Source organism: Lepidochelys kempii, chromosome 13, assembly GCF_965140285.1.
Source record: "Lepidochelys kempii isolate rLepKem1 chromosome 13, rLepKem1.hap1, whole genome shotgun sequence".
Lineage (NCBI taxonomy): Eukaryota > Metazoa > Chordata > Testudines > Cheloniidae > Lepidochelys > Lepidochelys kempii.
The window spans coordinates 26,198,229-26,224,477 of record NC_136392.1 but is presented as its reverse complement, the minus strand read 5'-3'; the positions used below and the strand labels follow the sequence as shown (position 1 = coordinate 26,224,477).

The following is a 26,249-nucleotide window of genomic DNA, read 5'->3' as shown; positions in this document are numbered from 1 at the left end:
TGAATGTTATAATTCTTGACGTCTAATTTGTGTCCATTTATTCTTTTACATAGAGACTGTCCAGTTTGACCAATGTACATGGCAGAGGGGCATTGCTGGCACATGATGGTATATATCACATTGGTAGATGTGCAGGTGAACAAGCCTCTGATAGTGTGGCTGATGTGATTAGGCCCTACAATGGTGTCCCCTGAATAGATATATGGACATAGTTGGCAACAGGCTTTGTTGCAAGGATAGGTTCCTGGGTTAGTGGTTCTGTTATATGGTGTGTGGTTGCTGGTATTTGCTTCAGGTTGGGGGGCTGTCTGTAAGCAAGGACTGGCCGGTCTCCCAAGATTTGTGAGAGTGATGAATTGTCCTTCAGGATAGGTTGTAGATCCTTGATGATGCGATGGAGAGGTTTTAGTTGGGGGCTGAAGGTGATGGCTAGTGGCGTTCTGTTATTTTCTTTGTTGGGCCTGTCCTGTAGTAGGTGACTTCTGGGTACTCTTCTGGCTCTATCAATCTGTTTCTTCACTTCAGCAGGTGGGTATTGTAGTTGTAAGAACGCTTGATAGAGATCTTGTAGGTGTTTGTCTCTGTCTGAGGGGTTGGAGCAAATGTGGTTGTATCGTAGAGCTTGGCTGTAGACAATGGATCGTGTGGTGTGGTCTGGATGAAAGCTGGAGGCATGTAGGTAAATACAGCGGTCAGTAGGTTTCCAGTACAGGGTGGTGGTTATGTGACCATCGCTTATTAGCACTGTAGTGTCCAGGAAGTGGATCTCTTGTGTGGACTGGACCAGGCTGAGGTTGATGGTGGGATGGAAATTGTTGAAATCATGGTGGAATTCCTCAAGGGCTTCTTTTCCATGGGTCCAGATGATGAAGATGTCATCAATGTAGCGCAAGTAGAGCAGGGGCATTAGGGGATGAGAGCTGAGGAAGCGTTGTTCTAAGTCAGCCATAAAAATGTTGGCATACTGTGGGGCCATGCGGGTACCCATAGCAGTGCCGCTGATTTGAAGGTATAAATTGTCCCCAAATGTGAAATAGTTATGGGTGAGGACAAAGTCACAAAGTTCAGCCACCGGGTTTGCTGTGACATTATTGGGGATACTGTTCCTGACGGCTTGTAGTCCATCTTTGTGTGGAATGTTGGTGTAGAGGGCTTCTACATCCATAGTGGCCAGGATGGTGTTATCAGGAAGATCACCGATGGATTGTAGTTTCCTCAGGAAGTCAGTGGTGTCTCGAAGATAGCTGGGAGTGCTGGTAGCGTAGGGCCTGAGGAGGGAGTCTACATAGCCAGACAATCCTGCTGTCAGGGTGCCAATGCCTGAGATGATGGGGCGTCCAGGATTTCCAGGTTTATGGATCTTGGGTAGCAGATAGAATACCCCTGCTTGGGGTTCCAGGGGTATGTCTGTGTGAATTTGTTCTTGTGCTTTTTCAGGAAGTTTCTTGAGCAAATGGTATAGTTTCTTTTGGTAACCCTCAGCGGAATCAGAGGGTAATGGCTTGTAAAAAGTGTTGGAGAGCTGCCGAGCAGCCTCTTGTTCATATTCCGACCTATTCATGATGACGACAGCACCTCCTTTGTCAGCCTTTTTGATTATGATGTCAGAGTTGTTTCTGAGGCCGTGGATGGCATTGGGTTCTGCACGGCTGAGAATATGGGGCAAGTGATGCTGTTTTTCCACAATTTCAGCCCGTGCACGTCGGCGGAAGCACTCTATGTAGAAGTCCAGTCTGTTGTTTCGACCTTCAGGAGGAGTCCACCCAGAATCCTTCTTTTTGTAGTCTTGGTAGGAAGGTCTCTGTGGGTTAGTATGTTGTTCAGAGGTGTGTTGGAAATATTCCTTGAGTCAGAGACGTCGAAAATAGGATTCTAGGTCACCACAGAACTGTATCATGTTTGTGGGGGTGGAGGGGCAGAAGGAGAGGCCCTGAGATAGGACAGATTCTTCTGCTGGGCGAAGAGTATAGTTGGATAGATTAACAATATTGCTGGGTGGGTTAAGGGAACCACTGTTGTGGCCCCTTGTGGCATGTAGTAGTTTAGAGAGCTTAGTGTCCTTTTTCTTTTGTAGAGAAGCAAAGTGTGTGTTGTAAATGGCTTGTCTAGTTTTTGTAAAGTCCAGCCATGAGGAAGTTTGTGTGGAAGGTTGGTTTTTTCTGAGAGTATCCAGTTTTGAGATCTCATTCTTAATCTTTCCCTGTTTGCTGTAGAGGATGTTGATCAGGTGGTTCCGCAGTTTCTTTGAGAGCGTGTGGCACAAGCTGTCAGCATAGTCTGTGTGGTAGGTAGATTGTAATGGATTTTTTACCTTCAGTCCTTTTGGTACGATGTCCATCTGTTTGCATTTGGAAAGGAAGAGGATGTCTGTCTGTATCTGTACGAGTTTTTTCATGAAGTTGATAGATTTCCATTCCATACGGCTAAATTCAGTGTCTTGCATAATGACAGGTTTCAGAGTAACAGCCGTGTTAGTCTGTATTCGCAAAAAGAAAAGGAGGACTTGTGGCACCTTAGAGACTAACCAATTTATTTGCACATAAGCTTTCGTGAGCTACAGCTCACCTCATCGGATGCATACTGTGGAAAATAGAGTGGGGAGATTAATATACACAGAGAACATGAAACAATGGGTGTTACCATACACACTGTAAGGAGAGCGATCACTTAAGGTGAGCTATTACCGGCAGGAGAGCGGGGGGTGGGGTGGGGGGGACCTTTTGTAGTGATAATCAAGTTGGGCCATTTCCAACAGTTGACAAGAACGTCTGAGGAACAGTCGGGGGTGGGGGTGGGGGGAATAAACATGGGGAAATAATTTTACTTTGTGTAATGACACATCCACTCCCAGTCTCTATCCCAGCCTGTTGAAGAAACCCCAGACTTCTGGGTAATAACTTGAAGTCCACTGTTGACTTTTCTCTGCATACAGCATGTAATGCATTAAATTTATCCTCAGTGAAGTGCCACTGACTCCAGTGGATTTATATCAGGGACAAATTTGACCCATTGGGTGTTGCTTTCAGCAAAGCTGTTTTCACTGTGGGAGTTGCGGTGTATTTGTGTGCCCAGGGTTTGTACTTCCCTCAACTTCTCACCCACAAGGGTGAGAATACCCCTATGCCCACTTCAGTGACAGAACAAAACCTATCAACTTCAGCGAGGTGTTGGGACAGGATTCTTAAAGGGATGCTGCCAAGCATGACATTTCTGGGGAGGGTGAAAAACCCCCCACACCTTTCTTTCCCTCCACCACAAGTTATTTAGAGTGGTTATTTTGTCACTTGAAATAGCTATAAAACTCATGTATGATGTTTGTTTGCGTTCTGCATTTCACTCAGCTTGGGGAAAAACTCAATAGTTTCATTTTTCTGGTTCTCCTGCACAATGCCAGAGTGTCTTGGTCCACAGTATGTGAGCGATCAAAGCAAAAGTGGTCTTCTCCACTGAATGTAAAACTTACTGATAAAAAACATTTTTCTTCATATTAGATTTCCCAACTTCAGAGCATCTCTTCAGCATTTAATAACTGATAAGGCCCCGAGCCTGAATTCAATCTTCACAGACTGACCCTTGAGCCCAAGTGACATGCCACTGGAGTCGATGGCTCTACATAGATCCTAATCCTGAAATTGGCTAACTTTGGGCATCAATTAACATGGACAAAGTTCCCTTTGGGAAATGCATTAGTGGATTTAGTTCACTGTTAGTTGGCAGCCACTTATGGACACTGAGGTTGAGCTGCAGAGATTTTTTAAATAATGATGGACTAAATGCACTAACCCAGCCTTGCAAAGCTGCTCTGAAAACTTACGAGCCCAGGAACAAGGTCTTCTCCCCCACCCTTTGCTGTGAAGACTGATGCTAATGAAGATATTGATATGTCACTCACCCGTCCAAAAAACTTATTACTGTCTGGGTGACCACAATGCTGGAAGGCGGCATAGAGCTTCTCACCCTATCTCGTTTGCTAGAGCAATAAACGTAAAGTATGTATTGCATCCCCCTTCAGCAGCTATTAGCCTTACTGCTGTTGCCATATAATGGAGTTTTTCCTTTAGCTAGTGGTGTTTAGAGGTGTGTGCCATGGCATCAAAGGTCCCATGCTCAAGTGCTGCTGCTGACCTACGGGTGAGGGCGATTACTCAAGCACATAAAACACAGGTGTGGTCTTGAAGAGCTATGGGGTTAATATAGTTCCCAAAACCATCTGCTTAAGAATCCTGTTCTTGTTAAATGTCACAATCCCAAGATGTTCTTTCATGGCATAGCATTTTGATCTCCAAGAATAGGACGATTATAGGCACCAAAGGGAAGAATTATTTGTGTGTCTTTTTTTGTAGACATAGCTGAAAACAGCATTTCCCAAGAGCATCATAGGCATGCACTCGATTGGTGCCTCCAATGCATTATACTGACGACTGTACGGGGTATTCTTAGCTCAGCTTCGGAAGAATGTAGTGTTTGTCGTCAGTCCCTGTCCTGCTGTGTAGTATTTATGGAAAGTTTCTGGGATCCTGGTGCCATTTTCTGAATAGTATTACAGCCTGTGATTTGAAATCTGCTGCCCCTGTTAGCTACGAAGAAACAGACTCCCACTCCTAGCTTCAGCAGCATTCCTATGCATCATAGGTCTTTGTTGCCATTCCTTTCTCCTATTCTTAGCTTCTAGGGCTATTTGCAGAGACAGTGATTCACAAAACAAAGCTAATTATGTATGCAGATCTATGGGAAAAAATAAAGCCTATAAACAAGCTCTTATCTGAATCTGTTTAAGTGCTTAAAAATATGGAATGGTTAGAGTTTTCAGAAGAGTGATGACAAACGTAACCCTTAAGAAGCAAGTTTAACCTTCAGGGGGTGTCATTTGAAGACTGCTTATTTTCCGCGATGGGTCCGGCCACTGGGAATTGCTGTGGCAGGGAAGAGGTAGCCTCTTGGTGCTGGAAACCGAGGACGGGCCAGGATTCAGAATTCTGACTGGTCCTCTTCCTTCTGTTGGGGCCACTCCAGTTGGCCCACCTTCCTTTGCTGCCAGTTCCTGAGTCAGTCTTAAGGGTAAGGGCCAACCTAGGGAAAAGGCAGTACTGACTGGAGAACAACCTATACAAAACTGTGGAAAATTCTGCATGGGATTAGCAGAGTGGCACGTGGAGAGGAGAAAAACCCAGAGGAATTTATAATCCTTTGAGGGCAGATAAGGGTTAAGGTAGGTCAGGTCATATCTTGTGCCTTGAGACCACAATAACAGTCTCCCGCCTCTGGAGCCCCAGCCAAAACCAAGTGTCAGCCAAAATGTTGTACCACAATGATTGTACTTGCTCGTATACAGGGGAGAATGGGGTGTTTCTTCTGCATACAGTGAGTTGCCGCTCTGAGGCTTGAGGTCGATGTCTCACAGATGGCACCTTGTATCACACAGAACTTGGTGGCACCAGCCCCATCTGTGTTTGTTTTTTTCCCCCCTCTCTCTCCAGCCCAAACACAACGAAGATTTTGTCCATTCACCCTTAACTGTCAGACTGTGAGCAGATGTCCCCTACCCAGGGTCATCCACAGATAGTCTGAACTGTCACTCCATGGCTAGCTTCCTTTGCAGCTGGGAAGAGGGAGTAGATTTATGTACTCCAGTCCCTACTTCACACTATGACACTTTGCTCCTAGACTCGAGGAAGCGATGCACAGGCAGGGCCAAGGCCGGACTGCTCACCTAGCCAAGTGATGGGATGCTGTCCCAAGCCTACAGGAGTCTGCAAACCTGTGCGGTTTCTTGGAGGAGTTTTCCCTGGGTGCCCTACACAGTGCTCCACAAAGCAGCTGTGGAGTTCTGTTAAGAGGGAAGAGTTTGTGGGGAGTTTATCACTGTCTTTTACACTGTGCTAAACACTAGAACTGGTTGGAAAGAATTAGGGGAGGAGTCTTTCCCCTGTGGAAAAAGTTTGACTTTTTTTCCCAATCAAAAGTCAAAAATTGGAACTGTCCATTTAGGAATGCCATCATAGTGCCTCTTGGAAGTTGTAGTTCATTCTCCCATTCTCCTCTGTATGCTGGCCTCAGTGATACGACTGCATCTCCCACAATATGCCAAAAAGTGTGTCCCCTTTTAGGGAAGTTTCCACACACCCACCTTTAATTTCAGTTAGATGGATGTAGGTTTTGCAGTTGCCAAATGTTGTTAAACCATGTTGTACCCCAGAATTAGCTGCATTTCACCGGTGGGTGAACTGATTCCTGCGTATCTATTTGGAGACAAGAGACTGTCGTTACTCTGAACACTGGAGTGGACAAAGCATCTAAGGCCATCTACATTACAAGAATGGACTCTGGGGACCTAGTTACAACAGATGCAACTTAGTGTAGACAGGACCCAGCAGCGTCTCCACAACTGCGATAAAAACCCAGACAGCAGAAGAGCTGAAAACCAGCTCCCTTTGACAGAAGAGAGTATTTTTTTCAGCCATATTGGCAACCGAGCCCCACTCTGGCAGCTCCTCTGGCACGGCTATACCATCCCCAGCCCTGCTATGCAGCTGCATCTTCTGAGTCCTGTCTGGGGTCTGTACAGCAGCCCCGCCGGAGGACAGGGCTCGGGGGGAGGGGAAGGGGTACAGCTGTGCCAGAGGAGCTGCCGGCATGGGGTTCTGCTCCTTTCGCCGCTGCGGTTCCCAGGATCGCCCTGAACCGCAGGCCTCTCCTGGGAACCGCGGGCCGAAGGAGCTGAACGTGGGACTGCTGGGTGGCCGCACGCCGGTAGCTCCTCTGGTGGGGCTGCTGTACAGATCCCGGACAGGACTCAGGAGACACAGCTGTGTGGAAGCCCCACCCGGCAGCCCCATGTTCTGCTGCTCCTTGTTTTTCCGGTACGCCGTACCGGCTGTAAATAACTTATTGGTACAACAAACTGCACTACCCTACTTGCACCACTGGTGGGCTGTACTGGCAAAAGTGCAAGAATCACACACAACACAAACATGCCCAGAAGCGTCCTTCATTAAGCATGACCCTTGTGCATTCTTTACAGTCAACCTTGAATGACCAAGCTTGGCATCAGTTATGCCTGATGTTGCAATAGGAGTTAAAAAAAAACAAACAAAAAACCTGCTGTTTTGGCCAAGGACACCCAAGCAACCCTATCTCTTATGACAGGTCTTTCAGGCTCTTATCTCTCTGTGCAGGAGAGATAAGGACCTCAGTTTGAGGTTTCACTTAAGAGATCATCAACTAGATGGAATTCAGTTTCTCTGCCTTGGAAGGTTGCCTCTGAAAGCCCAAACCTGAGATTCCAGGGCATTTCAAACCTGATCCCTAGGCAACTGAGCCACCCAAGTCATTCTGCATTATCTTGTAGGGCATCCCCTGGATTACACTATGTAAGATTGGCAGGCCACTCAGGAGGTCTTCACATAAAGCGGAACCTGTTGCTGTAAGTGCCTTTTGTTAACTACTTCCCACTTCCATTCATTGTGGAGGTTCATAGATGGGAGTAGGGAGCAGGAAATGAAAGGAACCTGCTCACCCATAAAGTAGTAACTAGTCTGCTGACGGTGGGCATGTCTTCACTGCAGAAGTAACCCTGATGGCTGGCACCTGGTTAACTGAGCTTAGGTGTGAGCAGCCATACTGCCAGGTTCTACCCAGGTTACCAGTACTGCACTCCCCCCATGTGTCATTAGGACTCCTGGGGACAGGGCTGATGAAAGGGGGACAACTTTATTAGGGCCCCAAGCTAAACAGCCCCCCCCCGAACATCTCAGGTCTGTGTAAATAAAGTGGGGGAAGTGGGCCGCAGATTTCTCTTGATGGGCTTGTCTGGGGGCATATCCCATGGGTCTTTGCACTACAGTAAGCTTAGCAGCTGAATTCCTGGTGAATTGTCAGATAACTAGTCTGTTTGCCTGGGCCCAGGTGGAATTGTGGAAGGCTCTGGAGGACAATCATAACTTAAGTGATTTAATTTGTGTCCTCAATGCTAGGTGATCCAGTTACCAGCCTAAGTGAAAGCAGCACCTAGGTTTTAGTTTACAGCTCCAGGTGGGCCAAAAGCACCACCAAACCTGGGCAAGAGGATGGCGTGTGGGGAAGGAGGAGGGCTCAGCAGTAACTCCCAGGTTTACTTTGCAGTGAAGACAAACCTTGTGTGTGTAGAAGTGGCCGTACTAGTGCCCCATCTTCTCTCCTTGTGTTTATTTTGCTTTAGGCTCAGGTAATTGTAACAAACCATGTGGGTCTAATTCCTTCAGGCAAGGAGCTGAGACCTACTCACCAGGGGGGATTCCCTGACTCTATGGGGGAAAGGAGCAAGTTGGAGGACTTAAGTGTTAAACTCTAGCTTGGAAAAATGCAGCACTCAGAATCCCCTCCACCAGGTGCATCACCAGGGTTTTTAAGGCCCCTTTACAGACAAACTGAGGAAACAATTTGCTGCTCTTTCTTTAGCATCCAGTGGTTCAGAATAAAACACTTGGTGAGGGAGCGAGGCGGGGCACCGTCACTTTAAGACACAAGTAGCATGTTACTGCTATCCCATCTTCCCCAAAGGGGGAACCAGTCGACAGCAATTTCTGAGGGTGTTGCTTAGTTGGTGTCAGTATGGGCAGGTTCCATAAGAATAAGCCAAAGGCCACCCCACTTTCTCTTTTGCCTTGAGCCAGGCCTGGTGACTATCCTCACACAACCACTTATTTCACACTAGCAAGACCCCCCGTCAAGCCAGTCTACAGTTAATACCATGGGGGCCAATTCATCAGCTGGTTTAAGTCAGGAGAGCTCCATTGAAGTCAGTGGCACTATACTGATTTACAACAGCTGGAGATTTGGCCCAGAGTCTGCATTCCCATTAGTAAGAATCCCTTGTGCCCTTACTGAAATCGGTCTTCCACTGGACACGCTGACTGGTTTGTTGTTCCGGGATTGCTCAGAAACATGATTGCCTACACAGGTTTGTTATTGTAGGGTTGCTCATGGCAAGCACTGGGCTACTGATAATTATTAAACACTTAAGACATCGTTCCATGGCCTTTAACAACGGATAAGAAAAAGCAATTTTGGGGCCTACTAGACCTAATTGTAGCTGCCTAGCTGGCAAAGGCAATAGCTTCAGGAATATAGAGCCTTAGACAGTGGCTAAAGCAGGGGTCCGGGAACCAAGAATTTTAGTGTCCGACTCTGCCAAACTCACTGTGTAACTTTGGACATCCAACTTAACCTATCTGTGCCTTGTTCCCCCCCCCCCCCCCCCAAACTGAGAAATAGGGATACCACTTCCCTGCTTGGAGGAAGGTTGAGCATCCGTTAAAGTCTATATTCTAGAGTGTTGGGGGTTTTTTTGTGAGGTTGGGTTTTTTTGGGGGGGTGGGGAATGAGATTTCCATTATATACTCAGATGGCCTAGTTTATAACTCAGCCCTAAAATTCACACAGGCAAGAAACTTGCTATCTTGGGGCAAATCTCTGAGCAAAATGCAGACTTTAAAGCAACAAAAGAGAAGGTCTGTGCTTTCAAACACTCTTCAGTTCTAGGATCTCAGAAAACTCCTAGGTTCTTTAAACCAGAATGCTTTGGGCTATTCGTCTGGTGTTTCCAGAGAGGCCATGTAGAGCTGTGTTGCATCTTACAAAAACCTGGACAAGATTGCCCCTTCACCATGGTATCCAAGTGCATTTCGTTCTTATTCCAGTGATGGACTGATTTTAGACGCATTTCACATGGCTGTAAATTATAAGACAAAAGACTGCCTCCTACTTTGGGCCCCGATTCAGCAATGTACTTAAGCACCTGCTAAGCTTTACGAATATGCTCAAGCCCATCCCTATTTAGCAAAATGCTTCAGCCCATGTTTAAGTTCTGCTGAAGCCAATGAACATGCTTCTGTGCTTTGTAGAAGTAGGGTCCTTGTAAATTAACTCGTAGAGGACCACCAGACTCTTCCTCTTCACAGACTCGACCTAGCTCTCCATCCCCGTCTTCCTTTTGCAGGACCAGTCAGTGTGCAGTAGATTGCAGAATGGGCTAGACGTTAAGTTTGCATGTTGTTCTGCAGCAAACATCAGTTAAAAAAAATAACCTATGGCTGCAATTCAATATGGGACAACTGCCAAGGGAAGTCCACGTGTAGGCCTAAAAGATTGTCAGTGACCTTATAACTTAGGCCATTTTCACAAGCAGTGCAATTTAAGGACACAGCAACCCCCATGGCCCTGGTTATCAACCAAATTCAACCCCGGTGTAACACCTCTGAAAGTAATGGAGTTACACCAGGGATCAGTTTGGACTTAGAAGTATACTCGTGTACAAACACCATGTTGTTTAACAGTTAAGGCGGCTCAAGATAAACAGCCAGCAACATAAGCAGAAAAGAACCTAAGCAACCAACAGTTACCTTCTGTTGTATAGTCAACAAAACACCGAACCTGTGACAATTGATAGAAGGCATATGACCAGGTCCTCATCCTGCTTAAACCAACTGAGGATCTGGCCCATAACCCTTAACCAAGCCTTTCAACATATTTGTTTTAGATCTTCTCTCCTGATCAGTTTTGTTAATTAGAAGGAAAAATCTTAAGATTTAGAGGGCAATTTAATTGGAGTGATAGAGAGAGAGAGAGAATTCTCTCTCACACACATCTATCCATCACTAGGGTTGCCAATCCTCCAGGATTGTCCTGGAATCTCCAGGAATGAAAGATTATCATGTGATGAAGCCTCCAGGAATACATCCAACCTAAACTGGCAACCCTACGTTCACATCGGGTCACAGATTGGGCTGTGTTAGTTCTAAACTTTCTGTACAACTTGCTCACATGACAGAGGACATGCAAAAAGACATGATAAAGTTTCAGTGCTATATTGCTAGAAGGCGGGGCACAGTGGTAAAATTCAGCTGACTTCTGCTCTTGGCAACATGTGCCTTTAGCAAACGTAGACATGTTCATGAGCCTTCAGATGACTTGCTGATGGAATCTAGTACCTGCCATGCTGTAAAGAGGAGCCACCCGCATTAAGCCATTGTAACAAAACCATGGCAACTCAGGAATGATCACTTAGATCTTCCAATGCTGCTGTTGATGGGAACTTAGATCCTCCTGCTGCAAAAGCAAGCTGCACTACGCTTGATCTACCCTGCACACTTTTGTCAGTATAACTACGTCCACTCCCCCACCCCACAAGGGACACAGCTATACTGACCAAACTCCCTATGTAGGCAGTGGTACGTCACCAGGTGGGCACTGCCCATTGACATAGCTATCGCTTCTCAGGGAGGTGGAACACCTACACCCATGGGAGAAGCATTAGATAGAGTAGTCATCAAGCTCTACTGCAACGTGTATGTGTAAACAAGCCCTAAAGCAGGGTTGGATTAAAGCAATCTGGCATCCTAGGTACACCCCTGTTTGGGCTCCTACTTGCAAGCCATCTGATGGGTTGGTGGGATGGGGTGGGCAGGTTGCCACATCATCTCCTTTGGGGGCCTGCTGGATCTCCCTGGACCACCCAGGCATCAGGGAGTTCGGGTCTGTCAGGAAGGAGGGGGTATTTGTGCCCCAGCCACCCAGAGGCCTGTGTGGTGTGTGAGGGCTCCGGCAAATACCAACCTAGTACAGCCAGGATGGAGTGGTGGCAACAAGGGACCCCTGGAAAAACCCCAATACCACTCACCTCATTCTCTGCTGGGGCAGTGTTGTTAGGGCTCCTTAGAGCAGCACCTCTGAAATCAACACCGTGGAGACACACAGGGTAGGACACACCTCAGAGCTTTTTTCCTGGCTTCCAGCGCAGTCAAGCAGGCAGCTCTGCATCAGTTACGCTCAGGTTGTGTTTTCAGGCTTGTCTTCGCCTCCATGAGAACTAGTCGTTTTCTCCTTTCACCTGAAAGCCGGGAGTCAGACATTGCCTGACTCCATGGCACTCTGCACAGCCTTGTGCCTCAACCCAGCTCTGCATGAAGGAGCTGGACAGGGGGTAGCATGCAGATCACCGTTCTCAGACTAACTACAGACATCTCTTGCTGGTGGGCAAGATGCTCCCAGGCTGTGTCCTTGGTCCACTCAGCCTCCCTCCCACTCTGGCAGGGCCTCCTTCACTTTGCTGGCTGCTGTAGCCACTGCATGTGGAGGAGGAGTTGAGGAGCCACGGCTCCTTTTCCTGGGTGTGTGGATGCGGAGCCATGCTGAGGAGCAGCCAGGAGCCACTGAGGAAAGAGCCAAAGGAGAAAGGGAACAAGAGTGAGGAGAGGTGGCTGGATGGGAAAGACTGAGGGGCTAAATAGGAAAGGAGAAGAGAATGAGACATTTTGAGGGGAGGTCCTGGAGAAAGATGCACTTCCCTCTTTCCCTGCACTGAGCGAGACGGAGGGAAAGAGAGAGGAGTGAAAGAAAACCAAACACTAGCTAGGAAGGACGCACCATGGTAGGAGCAGAAGGAAGGAGTGGGGTGAAGGCTGGGAAAGCAGGTATAATGCAGGATATAGAGTAAACTCAGTTTAAAACAAATTATTCACTAGACACTCAGCAATGTGATATTAGACCCAGGGCCTGTGGAAATGCAGACAGCTTGTAGAGCTATCTGCCTCTGGAGTGTAGCAGATTGGACCAATGCCACACATCACAAAAACAAGAGTCCAGGGAGCAGCTTACAAGCTTTATTTCGGCCTGCCTCCTACAGCCTGCAACTTACTAAAATACTGTGGCTGGACTGCTTGGACCTGCCTGTGTCCCATGGACTCACCAGGGGGCTGGCAGCTGCCCCTCTGATCTCCTGACTGGAAGCAGGAGTGCTACAGGCCTGTCCCAAGAAGGGGAGAGCCCTCTTAAGTCAAGCCTCTTTTGGGGCCTGACCCTTTGCCCATTGATGTTAATGGTGCAAGATCATACCCAGGCGGCAGCAGGGGTCTGCCACACGCCCCTAGAAGTCAGGGGAAGACTCCCATTGATTTCAGAGGCTTTGGATCAGGCTCTAAGTCTGTGTGCGCTCCAAAGCAAGGAACCAGCAACCCAAAGTAGGTGGCTCCTCTGAAGGTGGATAAATGCCGGTAGCGTTGAAGCCTGGTTAAAGGAACAACTGCCTGAACTGACAGCACTAGTAACTGACTCAGCGTTAAGCTCTTAGACTTTCTGGGGCCAGTGTGAGGGCACTGGGGTGTAATCAGAGGCAATGTTCTAGACACCCTGCCCCCCATGCCAATGTTCACACTGCAGAACCACTATGGGGACACCTATAAGAACAGACAAAGGGTGCTGGATTTTTCCACTCTTTGGTTGGAAGGAGCCAGTCTCATGAACAAGCTGGATTCATAGGAGTCCAGCGTCAGTCTAGTCCACTCAGAAGCGTGGAGGCTCACAAGCCAAAATGCAATAGGTTGGTCTTATTTCCACCCTGAGCAGCTTGGCATGTTCCCTTTCAAGGGCTGGTTATGTGCCAGCTCTGAAGTCCACAGGAGCCCACCATGAACAGCCTCTGTCATCTGCATCAGGTCAGAATGGGTCAGTTCCTTACCTCTCATGGAAATGGCTTCCCCTTCTCCCCCAGCCAGGCCAAGTACTGTGGGAGAGCCACGTTCAGTTGCATCCCACTCTGCTCAGGAAGTTGGTAGCCAAGGCCTCTCTATAATGTGAACCACAGATCCTATTCCAACCCTCCCTATGCCCTTCAGAGGAGCTCTGTGCTCCGGACAGGTGCCAACTGCGTTACCCAAGTTGCTACTTCCAGCCCAGTCCACACCATGGCACGAACACAGCTCCTTCCTCCATCGCCTTTTCCAGGGTCACTAAGTAATGGTGTCAGGAGGGAGTTGCTGACTGGACTAGGGGCTTAAAATCCTTCACTGCTCTTAATAAGGGCCCAGCTGGGCTCGTTGTAAGCAATTTCAAAGGCTGGGATAGAGCAGGTTTTAAAGAGACTCAGAGACTCAGAGAAGAGTCATTTCACTCACCAACATCCTTTCCTCCCAGCCCCCCTCATTGCTGATCTGAGCCGTCAACAACTGTCACTTCTGATCCAGAACAATGCTCTGCAGTTATCTAGTGACCTCCAGCTTCAGACATGGGGAGTGGAGTGGGAATTCATCCCAGGGCAGAGGGCCGATACAAGCAACAAGTCACTGCTTACCCCCCGCCCCATGCTGAGGCCTGTTCTGGTGCAGGTTTCTCTCTTGAGAGGGCGGTCACTTCTTCCCCCTCGCCCCCGCTTTACAGATGGGGATGTGTGTGTGTAGGGGGCAGGGGGGTTATGCCAATATTTTCAGAAGTGGCCACTGATTTGGGGCACCTGAGTTCCTGAGTGCTCAGCTTGTGCCCCCTGGGAGGTGGTTTGCAGAGCTGTGGAGCACCCACAGCTCCTCTTCAAGTCAGTGGGAGCTAAAGATGCTGAGAACCTCTGCACATCAAGCCCAAACTGTGTCTTAACACCCAACACCTGAGCTGCTCCCCCAGAATCTCCCCCCCCTTTGGAGGACTCAGCAATAAGTGACTTGCCCAAGGTTGCACAGAACCCAGCTCTCCTGACTCATGGACCAATGCGTTCACTGCTGAACCAGCCTTTGCTCTTCCTGCAGCCTCTGCTCAGTTCACCTACCAATGCCATGTGCCTCTGTATGTGGTCATCATGATTGCCTCCCTCACAGTGCTGCACTCTCTGGGCTTTCATTATGCCCCATCATGTCCATATAAAGCACCAGCAGACACTTGACTGACGGGTTTAAGAGGCAGGAGATGGCTCATTGTAAACAAGGAAGTGTTTCTTTTTGGGCTGAATCTTGCCATTGTTCCATGGAAACCCTACGAAGGCAGCAAGAGTTTGTGGGATCAGCCACTAGTGATGGGAAAAGCCAGGAAGACACCAAGTCAGGGACATCTGGGTCAAGTATTAATCTATTTCTGAACGGTTGCCAGAGTGAGATGGTGGTTCTTCCATTGGCCTGGGAATGAGAGCTGGGTTCTCTAATGCTAAGTCCCTGTACGAAGCTGGGTTGGCACTTTCTGTCTCGGCCTCACAATACCCTTATATAGGATTGGTAGATTCACGCTTCTGAAGGACTGTACTGTCTGCATTTGCAGAGTAAACTCATAGAGTGCTAATCCTGGGGCTGATCCTGCAGCATGAGCTCATGGGAGTAATCCCGTACATGTCAGTGGGCCTATTCTGGATAGAGCTCCATGCAAGGAATGTTATATGGATTCTCCTCTTCTCAGTACATGGAGGGACTCCACAATTTAAATGAGACGCTCTAATGGTTTGTAACATGCAGAGGGCTGCTACAGGAACTCTAACAGGGGCAGCTTGAGTGCATGTGTATTGAGATCAGGAACTAACGTAGACCAAACATGTAGAATCAGGCATGTGATGGTTGGAGATACCAGCAGCTTTGTAGATGAGAGAAGATGGCCCTCTTCTCATAGGGAGAATGACATTGTTACCGGAGTGATGCGACCCTCCTTCTTCCCTAGCTCTACAACCCCATTTCTCAAATTCTGTAAGACTTCAAGCACAACTTTTTTCTAATTGAAAGCTGAGTTCCACCCATCTCTTGTGTCCTCTCCACGTCGCCTGCATAGCCGTTCCCATCAAGGTGTTTATGTGCCATATTGATTAGCTTTGATGCTGCCAGTTACACAGTGTTCTCCAGCCTTTCATAAACAACGGAGCAAGTCATTAAAGTGCTCCATTGTGCTAGTTAAATAGACTGTGCTTAAGCCGTGCCCCTATCTGGAGACCAGGCCTGAAGGGCATTTGTAGCCAGTGAATGGAAAGCTTCCTGAATGCTTTTTTAAAATAGTTGAATGCAAAAAAGTCCAGCTTTACTGCAGCACCAGGGATCAAGTGCTCCATGGTCAGCAGTTCAGGTGGTTCATATGACCACGTCATGCCTTTGCAGTATTTTCTGTTCCTCTGTGTTAAGTGTGAGCTGTAAGGTGTCTATCAGGTTATTAAATAGGATGAGGTTTAAAGCCCTAGATTTGCGGAAGGCTGAATGTCAACATTTGTGTTGACACAAACCAGGAAAGTGTCAGGTGGCTTTACATCCAGAATGAGTTTATAGACCAAATGACCACAAACAGGGATGCCAGACCTTAGCCTTCCCAAGGAATGCAGCCCAGAGCCTATGGCGGGGGTCAGGGCAGATTTAAGGGCCAGTCTATACTCCAAAGTGGAACCATGTCAAACAGAGAAACCATATTGTAACTGGCTCCCCCAAAGCAATTACATCTGCACTGGAGATTGGTACTACCAGGGCACAGCAGGCCTTTGCAGCAGATAAGAGGAAGCAGAGTGCAGTGGGCTAAATCCTGGCCCATGGCTCTATCCCGTCCGGACACACAGAGAAGATGGAAAGTGGCTCTAACCGGGCAGCTGGACCTTCATAAGAATAGCCATACTGGGTCAGACCCAAGATCCATCTCGCCCAGTATCCTGTCTTCCAACAGTGGTCAATGCCAAGTGCCTCAAAGGAAATGAGCGGAACAGGTAATCACCAAGTGATCCACGTCCTGTCACTCATTCCCAGCTTCTGGCAAACAAAGGCTAGGGACACCATCCCTGCCCATCCTGGCTATCCATTGATGGACCTATCCTCCATGAACTTATCTAGTTCTTTTTTGAACCCTGTTATAGTCTTGGCCTTCACAACATCATCTGGCAAGGAGTTCCACAGGTTGACTCTGCATTGTGTGAAAAAATACTTCCTTTTGTTTGTTATAAAATGATGAGGAGCAGGTTTAAATGTATAGTTGGGATTATATTTTTCAATATGCATTACTTTGTCAGGTAGTCTGCTGTACACTGTGTTACTTGATTTACTGTACCTGGGAGAGGTGTGCATACATGGGTCTAAACCTGGGACTCAGCCTAAGATCCTGTGGCCACAGCATTTGCCCGAGAGCTGTGCTTCAGTCTCTCAGCTTTGTTATGTTTCTAGCCCTCATAGTTGAGAGGAAAGCCTTGAAAGCGTGAACTGAGTGTAACTGGTGCAATATTATCTTTCCGAGCCTGCAAGATTCACCACAATGACCTAGAAGTCCGTGTACAAAAATCCACATTCGATTTTTTTTTTTAAAAGAGAGATGAGGCTAGTCTAAAACAAGTTGGATTTACTAACACAAGAGGTCCTGCCTTCTTCATTTCCATGCTTAGTACATTAAGCCTCTGTTTGTAAATATTTAGATGACGTGCTGCAGAATTTCCAGCCTACTGCACCAGAGCACCTCAGAATCCTGGAATCTTGTTACATCTAGATCTAGCTCATCTCAGACTACCCCGGTACTTACTGCATGCTCGGTGGTTTCATGTGGGCCAACAACCCACCTCTAAGAAAGCACTGCACCCTGCAATAGCTCAGTCCAGGTTGGTACCATAACCCCCCCCCCCATACATGTACAAATATATCAAACCATGGCCACAGATTCTCCATTGTTGGTGAGCCTTAAATATAGAACCTTAGCACCACACACTCCAGCCCCTACCAACCACATGAGCTAGAAAGCCAGCTTGTAGGAGAGTCACGGTTCACTGAACCTCATTACGGACCTGATCCAGAGCCCATGAAGGTCAATGGAAGTCTCTCAGTGGTCTTTGAATCAGGATGCTTAAGAGGAGAGGCAATGCAGTGTTAGTGGAGGTTGCTCAGGTGAAGGGACAGCTCACCTGGGGTTTGACTGTGCAGGAGAGGTCGTAAGCGTGGAACGAGAAAAGCACTGAGCTGCTGCCCAGTTGCTCTTGCAGCCCCAACTCTGGCTGCACAAGCTCAGGAAGAGGCTCTGAAGAGCTGCTTTGCAGGCAGGGCAGGCTGTAAGTAACAAGTTCTGGGGCCAGACACTAGCAAGGGACAGGGACACCATCAGGCCAGCGTGTTACACAAAGCTGTTGTGGGATGGCTGGTTACACAAGCCAGTTACCACTTCTGTCCCCCAGATCTTTGTGTTAGCAGCTTTCAGGTCACTCTGCCTCAGAAGGGATAAGGGCCAGTGCCTCACCTTCACCTGCTTAGAGTACCCACTTCCCTTCAGGTCCACCATCTCCCTCGGCAGAATGGGTGGGTTGGTGCACTGGGATCTCTGGTTATTTCATAAGCTCCCCTTCGCAGGGATGCGGGGGTGGGGGTGGGGCGCAAGGAACAAGAGAGTTCACACAAGGCATAGAAACAAGTTCTGTCACTTGCTGTCATGGCCTCAGTGGTCTGTCTGGCCCTCTTCAGACCCAAATGTCTATCACCTGAGGGGCACTGGTTTAGTCCTTGGCCTCTCAATGCGAGGACTCCCCATGCCTCAGGGCTGGGCTGCCATTCTGCTCAAGAGTCCTTCTCACCCTCTCCCCTGCCTCAGCAGTCCCTCAGCCCTGGATGAAAAGCTCCAACAAGTCACTCTGCAGGCAGGGGTCCCTCACAGCCTTCTCCCTAGGCCTGTAGTCCGTCCACCACCCTTGGCCAGCGTTGTCTACTCACCCCTCCAGGAGGCACAACTGAAGGTGCAGGGGAGTCTGCTCCCTCCCTCTACACCAGGCTCCAGCTCTGAGGCCCTAAATAAGGGAACAGCCATCTGCTCCAAAGTCTTCCATCCCCACAACTGTCCCCTCAGGTCTGCTTCCCACACTGCGCAGGTGGGGCCTCTTTGGCGTTTACTTCAGGCCTTCTTCCCACCACACTTCCCTAAGTCTGCCCCAGACCCTTCCTGGCTAAGCCCCCGTCACGTTCTGCCCTCAGGTCTCTCTCCACAGAAATGGGGGGAGGGGGGTTAGACCAGGCAGCATTTTTAATAGCAAGAACGGCATCCAGCCCGATCATCAGACCCAGCCACGTGATCCCACTCCTATGCGGGATTCAGGGAACCCCAAACACAAGGGACCCAATTCCCTTTGAGGGGCAGCTCACCCTATGACAGCCACCTTCTCAAGCTAGAGTCCTCACTTACACAAACATATGCATGCAAAGCAGGGAGATGCATGCAGAACTGTGTCTTGTGGATGCAACTTCAATTTCCCAAAATCTAGCCCCGACGTGGTTTTAAATTAACTTTTAATCCCTGTTTTTGTCTCATTTGAATGTTTTTTTCCTATTAATACGTCACACCTCCCTTCTGTAGGTCTTCAAGATCTTTATTGACAATAATAAAGTTCACCTCACCCCCCCTCCAAGTTAGAGAATTAGTTTCCCCATCAGTAAAATTGGGATGATAACAAGGCATAATATGGTGAAATGCCCTGCCCAGGGCTAGAGGCAGGAACTGAACAATGATTGCCTGGCTCTGAACACTATGCTGTAATCACTAGACAATGCTTCCTCCCAGATCTAGAAAGAGACAGACAAACTCAAGTATTCAGCATTGGAGTGTAACTCTGTTTATTTGACCTTCTCTCCCCTTTAACGTAATGGAGTTGTCAGAGGTTGTTCTGAAGGAGCCAATTCTATGCTGTGCCCCCAGGAGATGCAGCCACGGGGAAGAGGCGAGGGAAAGGTGGCATTAAGTCACCTTTACACCCTCTGAACTCTGTGGTGTTCAAAGGATTCAAATGACCCCTGATATAAATGAGAGCAGCCCCAGCTGTTTAAGTTATCGCAGTCCTTGAGCTGCCTATAGACTGTAGTGCACCCCAGAGTCCCTGGAGCATTACAGGCCTGGCCGAGTCTCATTCCTAAGCTGTTCTCTCACCTTCTTTTGTCTTTCCGTTCAGTTTGTCTCCTCCTAAAACCATCACATGCAAAAAAAACCAAACCACCAGGATAGTCCCACAAGTTCCATCAGGACATTGACAAACCACCACTCATTTCTCTCTGCTTGGGCATTAGACCCTTTCCCCTAGCCCCTTTGTCTTGTTTATTTAAATGATAAGCTGCTTGGGGCAGGGACGGGACTACTTTGTTTGTCCTAGTACAATGGGGCATTGATCATGGCTGGTCTCAAGGCACTACCATAATAGACAATATCCCAGGGTTTGGCACAGGGGCATATTGGGGCTGCTTATGGCAGGCCAGTTCTTGCCCAGCCATCTGGGACACATTAACTGGCCCTTTGCTCTGCCAGAGGAACCAGATCTTGTCTCAGTTGTTCATAGCGTAGCCGAGACTCTGCTCTATTCTGCTACGTAGTTTATTGATTTGGGAAGAATATGTACGACAAGGTTTGTATTACACACCAAGGTCGTTGTAGAACTTGACTATAACATCACTGTAGCGAACTAGCTCATGGGCTTTTTGTCGGGTTATTTTCTTCTTACTACTATACAGAATTCTAATTACATGTACAAAACCGCATTACAAGAGTGGTATTAAAGTAGCATAGCCAAGATTGCAGTAGCTAGGAAATGCCAGGCATTGCCTATGCATTTTCTGTCACCTCCTCATAGCCTGGGAAGGTGCTGCAACTCCCCTGCCTTAGTTTCCCTTCACTCAGAGCTCCTCAAATACTCCACACAGGCCAGAGGTACCAAAACAAAAAGTGTTTCCCTTCTGGGGTCCTCCCCCAGTCAAGGGATCCCACAGCCCTCCACCAGAGGCTGTCCTCTGCTCCAGGCCAGCTTCTTCCAGCTGGCCCCTCTATCTTCCTCTACTCCAGCTCCCCCTGGCCCTACACAAGCAGCAGAGACTCACAAAATAAGCTCAAAAGGAAGAGTCCTCACCCAGCGTCTAGCTAGCAGAGCCTCTCCTTCCCAAGGGTCTGTCTTCCTGCTCGCCAGCAGCAACTCCTCAACTTCACCCACAGAAACCTTCTTCCTCTCTATAGCCATCTGGTAGCCCAGGCCTCTTCCTTATCCACCAGAGACCTGATCCAGTGTGGTGGCCCACAGGTCACATGACTTGGTTAATTTTCCCAACCTGGGGAGGAGAGTTGGCCTCCAGTCTCCTTGCCCAGCTAGTCCCAGTTCCTTTCTTCCTTCCTGGTTCCTTGTCCAATCGCTCTCTTTCCCTCCTCTGGCCTCCAATCTCCCCCGCCACGTTCTCCACCTCCACAGGCTCCTGGTCCCAGTCTCACCCTGCAATCTCAGTGTGCCTCCTCCCGGCCACTCCCATTTCTCCCCCTGTGCCCCAGCTCATCAGCAGATCCGTCTCAACCCCTCCTTCCTCCACCCCACAGGTTCTCAGTCCTAGTCTCCGTGCCAGGCAGTCTGACTCTTTCCTCTGGATCCTTATCCGGTCTCCGTCTCCACCCCACCCCAAGCTCTCTCTTTGATCTCCCCAGCTCCCAGGCCTAGTCTCCTTGCCCAGCCAGACCCAGCCTTCTTGTCTGATTCCCACTCCCAGTTTCCCTCCCACCCCAGGCCCCAGTTTCTCACTCAGCCCTGCCAACCTGTATTTAGTCTCCCCCTTCCCCCAGCTCCTTGGCCCACCTCCCCCCCGACATTGAATGAGGCAGCTTCCTCTTCCACACTGTTCCTTTCTGTCCAAGGTATGAATGCAAATGCAATGGAGATGGGCCAGCACACACATGCTTTTGGTTCTGCAAAACCCCATTGGTTCATTTTCTTTCCAAACCCAGGGTGTCTTGGATGTGGGTCCAATTTATATCAGCCTGAAAAATCTGGGCAAGAGGGTGGTCAGATTAGTGGCTATGCCATGTTTTCTGCACTCCAGCAGGGAAAGGGCTGCTTTGAGGGCATGGAGCAATGAAGCACTTTTCCTGCAATCTTTCATTACTCATTGTTCCCAGGGTAGATAAATATTAAATTAAAACCCACCCCATCCAACCACAGGGACCTCATCCCTTAGCACAGCCATTGGTAGAGGTAGTTAGCTCTTGGGCAGCAGCCTATCCAGTGGAGAGAGCAATGGACTAGGAATTGGGAAGTCTGTTCTCACTTCTGTCACTTAGCAGCTCTATGCCTCAGTTTCCCCAGCTGTAAAATGGGGATAATGATACACAGCTTTGCAAAGTGTTTTGAGGTCTAAATATTTATTAGAGCTGGACAGAACTGGTGGACTGACTCAACACATTTCAGTGAAAAATGGGGAGAACATGGCTATTTGTAGTTGCTATTTATTATTTCCTTGTGTGAAGCTACTTCTCTGTCTGCAAAAGAGACATTCAGCCAGTTTAACAATCCTGCTGGCTGAGATTTACAGGCCAGGAGTTGCCTGTCAGTAGATGCCTGCTCCAGGTATATATATTTAGTGTCTCGTCTGTTTCCTCTTGATAAGAGGTGAATTCTGTTGACCAAACCCCAAGACCTAATTCTAATCAGCTTCCCAATAGGATCATGCCGTTATGTCCTTTCAAATCCCTTTCCAGTTTTTCATCTGCTGCCACAGATTCTGCTGTGTAAATCTGGAGTAACTCCATTGAAATCAACAGGCTCCAGATTTATGCCAGGGGGATGGAGATCAGAACCTAGCTCAGGGTCTAATTTCCACCACTGTAATTAAGATTTATTGGACCCCCCTCCCTCCAACACCTCCAACTCTCACCCAAGTAGGAGCACACAGTGGGAAGACACGAGGATGTGCATGACTCAAGGGGTGACTATCCCCCCCCCAATAGCTGTGAACCAAACCTTAATCCTTGTTTGGTTAACTCACCGTGGGGGAAAGGGATAGAGGGTGGCCTGGTCATTTTCACTGCCTTTTGGCTTCCTGCTGCTGCACAGAGGAAGCAGCACTGACATAATACAGGAAAGTCTGTTCTCATGCATTTTCCAGCCCAGCTCTGCAGTTAGGACTGCATCATGTGCTCCGTGTGATCATCTGAACTCTTGAGTGTTTGTCCAGTCCAGCCCCTTTGCCCATTCCTAGCTTTTCATAATGATAATATTTGCCACGATATCATACTTTTCACCCCTAGATCTCACAACACTTTTCACAGATGGGCAAGTGTCAACAGCCCCATTTTAGAGAGGGAAACTGAGGCACAGCAAGGGAAAGTGACTTGCCCGAGGTCACACAGCAGATCAGTGGCATGGCGAGTATTAGAACCCAGGTCTCCTGACTTACAGTCTGCTCATCGCTTATTCCTTATATAGTGCCAGAGAGCTAGACTGCACTTTGCAAACTCTGTGCGAGCACCAGTACTAGGCTGGTTTGTTTGCTTTCGAGGAAAATAGGTCAAAATGAATAAAAGCAAAAGGGAGTGAGGGGAAGGTTATTGCTTGAGGCACGGGGAGGGGAAGGGGAACGCTGAGTGAACTCGGCATTGCAGGAGGTGTCTGGGTGGTAAAAGGGTGATGCTATCAGAGAACAAGGGGCTGCAGCAACTTGTCCTTGAGATCCACATCAGGGTTTCTTCTCCCTCCTCCCTGCAGCCCATCTGAATCCCTCGTGATGCAGGAAGCTTTGGTTTTCCACAGGGCATGAATGAATTTCTCCTTTCTTCGCAGGCCTTTGCACTGAAGCCAAGTGAAGAACCTCATGATTGCACTATACATAACTAGACTCAGCTAAGCTTTCGCTAGGAAGGAAGGGGTTCCTGCCCTTCGGAAGGACTCGCCCACCCAGACAGGACTCTTAAGCGTCACTCTCCCACCCAGCACCACCAGCAACGTCCATCTCCATCTCTGAGGCAGGCACTGGACGCTGGGTTTTCCCTCTCTCTTCCCATCAAAGCTCACCTTGGAAACCATTCCCCAGCCATGTTCCAACGCCTCACCAGCCTCTTCTTCAGTGACAGCAGCACACCCGAGGGCCTGGAGGAACCCAAACCCTTTGTCTCTGAGGAGGAAGAAGAGGATGGATGGCTCATTATTGACCTTCCAGGTGAGAAAAGCAGAGGGCGGGAGAGGGGGGGCACCACTTAAGAGGCCTCTTGTTTCACCATAGGCCTAATAATGAGTGAACAACTTCAGATAATATCCATCCCTTCCCACCCCTGCCTCTGAAGCTTTGACCCAAGCCCCAGCTGAACCTCCAAGGTTCTGAAGGGTCTGGTTAACTGCCCCCCACGCCCCGTTATTATCTTTCATCCTTACTCTTCCTCTGGCCAAGGCAGGTCCCACTTCCAGGTCAGTGAGAGGAAGGGTTGTTCAGTGGTTAGAGTGCTAGTGTAGGATTTGGGAGGTCTGGGTTCAAGCCCCTGCACCCCAACAGACTTCCTGCGTGACCTTGAGCAAGTCACTTAGTCTCTCTGTGCCTCAGGCTGCCAGGGGTGTTGCGGGGCTAGCTAAATATTATAAGATGCTGTGGTGATGGAGGCCACGCATGTACAGGAGAGAGCTGATGGGCAGTGGAGGGGTAGCTTGCCCTGCTGCTATCTGGGCTACATCTGGAAAAGCAAAGCACCTCATGGCGAAAGTACTTTAGGTTGGTACCGCGGTCGTTCCCAGCCCTACAGCTCACAGTAGTGACGCTGCAGCCCTTGGGGCTGTAGTAACCCTGCGGACTTTGAGGATTACACAGCTGTGAGTGCCGGACCTTGCGACGTGTCTCTTTTGCAGTGCCTGGAGGGGGTGTTTGAAGGAGACAAGAAGAATGAGGGGAATTTCACCCAACACATGTGCTCTGAGTATGCGGAGAGAATGTGGGTTTCTCTCCCTATCTGCCCTGCCCCACTATCCCTCTGCTGGTTATAAATCATCTGGAGGCTAGTGCTGCAGGAGTTACCTCCAAGGGGTGTGAGGAGAGGAGACCTTCAGGATCTGGAGAGCAGCTGGGAGCCTGGGATCAACCCCACTAAAGCTGACAGTGCCACACACCACCTGCTCCTGGTTTGTTTGCTTGGAGAGTTCCTAGCACGGCAGCGAATTGCAAAGCAAGAGGCTGGAGTTATGTTTCTAACTTCACTGCCAAGCCAAACACAGTGAATCTGGAATCAGTCATTCGATCGCTCTCCTAAACTGACCCAATCAAGAGCAACAATCTGGGTTGGACACTCTGCAGCTGGGTCATTCAGGATTGCGCAAGAGAAAGCTGCAAGCTCCCAGTGGCATTACTATCACAGAGAGCGAGAGCATGCAGGCAAAGTGCCAAGGGATCTCTCACCCGCGCTGGGGATGCCCAGAAAGCATTTTCAGGTTAGCATCTTGCCTGAAGGATGAACATCCAAAGGATTCTGAAACCCATCCAGAAATCGAGGCCCCGCTAATTCACATACAAATCAATTGGGCAAAGGTTCTGAGGTATTAACTTTACCTGTACGATGAGCCCTCTGTTGGGTGTAATCTGATTTAAAAGGTTACCGAAGATCTCTTTATGTTCGTTTAATCAAAGAGTATTTTACCCTGGTGACCTAACACAAACTCATTTGGCACTTACTTGTTTGTGGACTGTTCTCCCAGAGTTGGGAACAGACATGAAGGATACGGAGAATGCCCATCCTCTCCCATGACCCTTTTAAAAACCAGTGTCTTATTGAAAGCTAATGTTTCCCAGGCCTTTCATTTCTTATTGCTTTGTTCATTTAATAAGAAACAAATTTTAAGATTGGAAAATACTGTTGTTTTTGCCAATATGTTTGGTTTTTTACCCTATTTTCATTTTCCAAGCCATTGGGAGCGAAGCATGATTTAAGAAAGTTTGGCTGCACCCCACAGTTAGAATTTATATATTTTATCCAAGCCTCTTAATTAAATTGTTGTGCCCAGAGGAAACTGTGAACACAAATGAGTAGTGTGTAAACACTTATCTGCCAAATTTGGGGGTACAAATGGGTGTCTAAGAGCTGCCAGCTGCCCAGGTAATTTGTTGTGGGCAAAACGTTGTGATCAAAGTTCGTGGGCCAAGTTGCTCCTGGGGCAACAAATGATTCTATCTCTGACCAGAGACTCTATCAACTCAAAGTCACAGATCTGAGTCTTCTTAATTTCGTGACATATTGCTCTATAGCATCATCAGTTTTTGCATGCATGTAAAAAAATGGTCTCTCTCAAAGGTTTTATTCCTTTTTGGCATGCAATGTTCCTCAGATTTAGTCAGTATTTTATTTAACTCCATGCTTTCACCATCTTCAAACATTCATTTGTGGCATTAAAGCCAATGTGTTAAGAGAGAGACTGCTCTGTGAAGGAGATTTAACTTTAGAAAAAGCTCTCCAGATATGCAGGGCAGCAGAAGCTGTGAAAGCACAAGCTAAAGAGCTGGATTCACCAGAAGAGGTGATCCATGTATTAAGTACAAAAGAATATAGCTAGAATAGGTCAAATCAGAAAGTGGAACTACTTGTTATGAAAACCACTGCTAGGGGGAAGACTGGGTACAAACTGTCATGTGGAAGGTGTGGATCACAGCATGGCCCCAAATAGTGTGTTGCCTTTGGGAAATGCTGTCATAAATGTGGGGCAAATAATCATTTTGCAAAATGCTGCAGATGCCAAATGCAGAAAGCATTCGGTTGAAGACAACATG

The 26,249-nt window shown here is 48.3% G+C and overlaps 1 protein-coding gene across 4 annotated transcripts in view; it reads left to right on the top strand.

The window, feature by feature from the left end:
- The window catches only part of TP53INP2 (tumor protein p53 inducible nuclear protein 2), a 45,555-nt gene that overhangs the window by 5,240 nt on the left and 14,066 nt on the right, over window positions 1-26,249 (top strand). For 3 of the 4 annotated variants that reach the window (XM_073309868.1, XM_073309866.1, XM_073309864.1), the window contains exon 2: window positions 23,291-23,666. In XM_073309868.1, coding sequence (XP_073165969.1) covers window positions 23,543-23,666 — 124 coding nt within the window. In that variant the 5' untranslated portion in view covers window positions 23,291-23,542. Of the gene's footprint in view, window positions 1-17,155; window positions 17,336-23,290; window positions 23,667-26,249 lie in introns of all 4 variants that reach the window. The other variant, XM_073309865.1, reaches the window with a different exon arrangement.